The 4,141-nt window shown below is 51.4% G+C and overlaps 1 protein-coding gene across 1 annotated transcript in view; it reads left to right on the top strand.

Moving 5' to 3' along the window:
- DIDO1 (death inducer-obliterator 1) overlaps nucleotides 1-4,141 on the top strand; it is a 31,321-nt gene that overhangs the window by 3,947 nt on the left and 23,233 nt on the right. Inside the window, 2 exon segments of the mRNA XM_007462278.1 lie at nucleotides 1-81; nucleotides 873-1,086. The exon segment at nucleotides 1-81 is cut by the window's left edge and continues 27 nt beyond it. Coding sequence (XP_007462340.1) covers nucleotides 1-81; nucleotides 873-1,086 — 295 coding nt within the window.

The following is a 4,141-nucleotide window of genomic DNA, read 5'->3' on the forward strand; positions in this document are numbered from 1 at the left end:
GGGAAAGAGCAGAAACCAAAACCTAAAGAGAAACCCAAGACAAAGCCGGAAAAAATCATTCTTCAGAAATGTAGCGTTCAGGTAAGTTGACTGAGACCAACCATTTGTGTAGTTGAAACCAAAAGCGTCTGGAGGTTACAGGCTCGGGGGGTTGATTTGGAGAGTGTAGGGCACACAGGCCCAGACGGGATACAGGCACCTTCACACTGCCCTCCGCCTTGCGCACCAGTGTTCTCGTCAGAATTACAAGTAGGCACGTGTTCTCATGTTTTCCTTCTCCGCCTCCAGCCGAGGGATTAACTGATAGAAACGTGGGAACCGGCTGCTGCGTGGAATAGGTCTCCACCCGCGCAGCAGCCCCGCTGGGAGGACAGGGTCCCTGTTGGAGTCTGTGTGGGGAGTTGACGCGCAGGCAGCGGGGTGGCAAGTGGGTTCTGGGGGTGCCGCACTGAGTTCCTGGTGGGGTACAGGGATGTCGTTTGGACGCCTGTCCTTTCTCCACGTGCTGTTGTGTCTGCAGCTCCTGCCTGTCAGTGTTGTTTGGGCGCGTTCTCACACAGGGCCCCGGCCCGCCGTGCTCTCCGCCTTGCTTCACTGCCTCACTCCATGGCCCCTCGGTTATCCTGGTGGCCTAGCACCTCATCAGGATGCTAGGGTGACGGGTTATTCTGTCAGGGATCTTCTCGTCGCTCGGATGTTGATGCGGGCCTGCTGGATGTGGGGGAGTAGCCAAGCCCTCTGCTGAGCAGATGCAGTGTATTGGGCTTAGGATGGCCCAGGAGCTGATTGAGTCGTGACCTTCACTGCGGAGTGAAATGAGCAAAGGTTAATTTCTGACCTCGTTAATGATTGGGGCTTTACTGATTATCCAGGCAGGCATTAAAATCTCTTCTGTGCACAAGAGACTGGCTCCAGACAAGAAGGAGAACACAGCGAAGAAGGCGGCGGTGGTCCCTCCAAGGAGTGAGGTCCTCGCTAAGGAGCCGACCTGTGAGAGCAGCACGCCGTCCTGGGCCAGCGACCACAATTACAATGCAGTAAAGCCAGAAAAGACTGCTGCCCCCTGGCCGCCACTGTTGTGTAAATGTATGTATCACCTGGGGGGAGCTCTGGACCCTTCCCGGTCTTTCTGGACGGCCGTGCACTCAGGCCTGGCCAGAGCTAGGAGTTCTAGCCGTGTTTTCTGCTGCACCTGCAGAGATCAAAGCCCTTGCCCAAGTCCAGGAGGCCTCCTGAGCCCCGCGTGCCCATCCTTAGTCTGTCGGGACTTCTTGTCAGTGTTTCCAAAAAGCTGTACCAGCCCCATTGCTGAATGTCTCACTTCTGACGATTGATGTCTTTAATCGCTTTTCTTTACTATCAGAGTCTCTGGTAAGTATGTGTAGTATCTTCAGCAGAATCTGACAAGGGGGCGCGCTGCCTGGCACTCAAGGTCCGCCGTCATCCAGATGTTCACCACAGCGCCGTCACCGCCGTGGGCTCTCCACGCGGGGGCCTTTCCACACAGTCTGCTCCCAGCACACGTGACCCTCACTTCTTTGTATATTGTGGGAACCTATTACTATTAGCACAGTAGTGTTATAGCTGATTTTCAACTGAAGCATGATTTTCAGGAGTTATGTTATTTTTGACAGAACCGGAATTTTTTTTATGTCCAATTCACATACTACACACAACATAAACACACACGCCAGTCTTGAAGGCCGTTTACCCTGCTTCCTGTGCTTGAAGGTAAGTGAGCACAGTGTCTCTCCACTCTGAGCAGCACCCAGACCAGGAGTCCTGGCGTGCTCTGCTGGGTCATCCCACCCCAGGCTTCAAGTTCAGACATCCCAGATGAGATCATGCAGCCTGAATCTTTTCTCTTTCTTCTTTTTTTCAGCTCATTCTCCAAAATTAAATTTTAGAAATTTAAATTGCTCTGGGGCACATCTTATTGTATGGTTAAGGTCATTTTGTGTTCAGTTTTTATTTATGCTTTTATTTATACTCTTGCAACTTTTGTTAAAAGCACAAGAGGTTAAATGGCCCTAAATTCCAGGATTGTAGCCATGTGCTTCCTCCTCTCAGCCGGCTGTTTAGGCCAGTGACCTGAGGGAAGGCCTCATGGATGCAGTGTGGCTAGAAGACTGCATAACTAGATGCATTTTGAGAATGTAAATGACCCAAGACCTAAGAAATGGAGTTGCAAGTAAACTGCAAAGCAATACTGTGTGTGTATATATATGCATATTTATCTATTTTATTTATTTTTGGATTTTTGGAGTGAGTGGTTAAATATAGAGTTAACCAGTTGCTGTATTAAAATGAGTCTCAATACACCTCAGGTTGTTTGAACCAAGAACTTCATGCTAACAACGTGTCGCAAATATCCATCAAGTTATAGCACCTCTACACAGTAGCGCCTCTACAGGGGTTACGGATGGACCTAAATATAAGCATCGGCCAGCTGTGAATGGGTGGGGAGCAGTCACGTTGGAATCCTGTGCTAAATGTTCTCAGTTGGTTATAGGCACGTGACAGAATAAAAGGAAATCCGAGGTGTAGACACAAAACCCTGGGTGATTGATTTCAATTCAGTTAATTTCCATCTCTGTCGACCAGAATTGGGAGACTGCCCCCAGGCTCCGAGTGTGGAGTCAGATGTAGGGCGCACAGTGAGAAAGGAAAGTTGGCGGGGTGTGGGGGAGGGGTGGGTGCTTACTTATCCCCAGTTCTGACTTCCCGGGTTTTGAGGGAAGAATGGGGTGGAGGGGCGGGGAGACTTGCCCCCCAGGAGGTGGTGGCTCTGCTCACAGGCGGGGTTTCTCTTCCCTCTGCCCCACCCTCCCTCTCTGCACATCAGCTCCTCACTGATCACCTTCCCAGCACATGTGCATCTCAGAACTACGTGGATGGATAGCCACAGCTTCTAGCCTGCATAAGGGACATGCTTTTGAGCTAGTTGCTTCTGATCATTTTTTGTTATCCCAGAAATGTCATCTTCCCAAAAGATGATTGGGAGGAGTGTAAAAGGTCGCTGGTAAACACCCGACTTCAGCCTCGGTGAGTAGCAGCTGTGCCTCTGCCTCTTCCCCAAACCATTACTTGACAGTGGCAGTGGCTGTGGACCTTCCCCGCGTCCCCACACACAGGCACAATGGGAGGGGGCCCCTCTCACACACTCAGCAGAACCCTGCATCCCCACCAGGGTCCCCACCTGCCTCCCTGGCTGCAGAGTGTGATAGGTTTCTGGGTGCAGGTGATGCCAGGACAGCTCTTAGGAAGGGGGCGTTTTCCACGTTGACCTGGATTCAGGTCAAATCTTGGGTAGATCCTTAGGCAGCCAGTGTGCTGCCCCTGGAGGTGCTCTGCCCCCCACCCCGCTTCTCCCAGGCCATTGGCACTGGCCTTGGGTTGTGAGTTCAGGGCAGCCCTTCATGAGCATCACGGGCAAGACCTTGCTGCACAGAGGCTCAGATCTGCTTCTCTTGTGGGATAGTCAGTAGATCTTCAGGTCCTCAGGGTGGTGGGATTAACACGTACTTGTTCTCTGATGAGTGTTTTTTTTTTTAATTGTTTTTCAGAGTTTCTGAAAACAAAAACTGTAACTCATGGAAAGAGTTGCCATTTTATTTTCCCCCAGGTCACTGTTTCTTTCTCCTCATGGTTCCTCTTCATTTCCTCTCCATCGCCTCTCATTACTGTCCAGGCACAGGCACGAAGAGGGCTGAAAATGTTTTTCGAAAGTGTCCCTGGTTTGTTAGGGTTTGGAAGTGGAATTGTGATAGGCGTAGGCACCTTTCCCCATGTTTGGGGCTCCCTAAATGGCCCTGAGATGACTTAAAACTCTGGGGACCTGAACACATTTTGACTGGAAAATCAGATTTCTGCAGTTTCCTGTAGCTTTGAGAATTGAAATGGGGACCCCTTGCAGAACCTGTGCACCCAGGTCCAGTGATGTGTTAGCATCCTGCCCCGATGCAAGCGTTGCCCCGTGGTCCCCATGTGCCACATGTCCGGTCCCCGTGCTATGGCGACGTGGATGTGGGGACGCGGGTTTCACAGGGATTGGTGGTGTGGGTTCCGGGAGCACGCTTCACAGGTAGTAAGAGAAGACAAATCCCCACGGTGAGATAGATGGGGGGGGGGGGGGGGTTGG

Source organism: Lipotes vexillifer, unplaced genomic scaffold, assembly GCF_000442215.2.
Source record: "Lipotes vexillifer unplaced genomic scaffold, Lipotes_vexillifer_v1.1 scaffold1798, whole genome shotgun sequence".
Classification (NCBI taxonomy): Eukaryota; Metazoa; Chordata; class Mammalia; order Artiodactyla; family Lipotidae; genus Lipotes; species Lipotes vexillifer.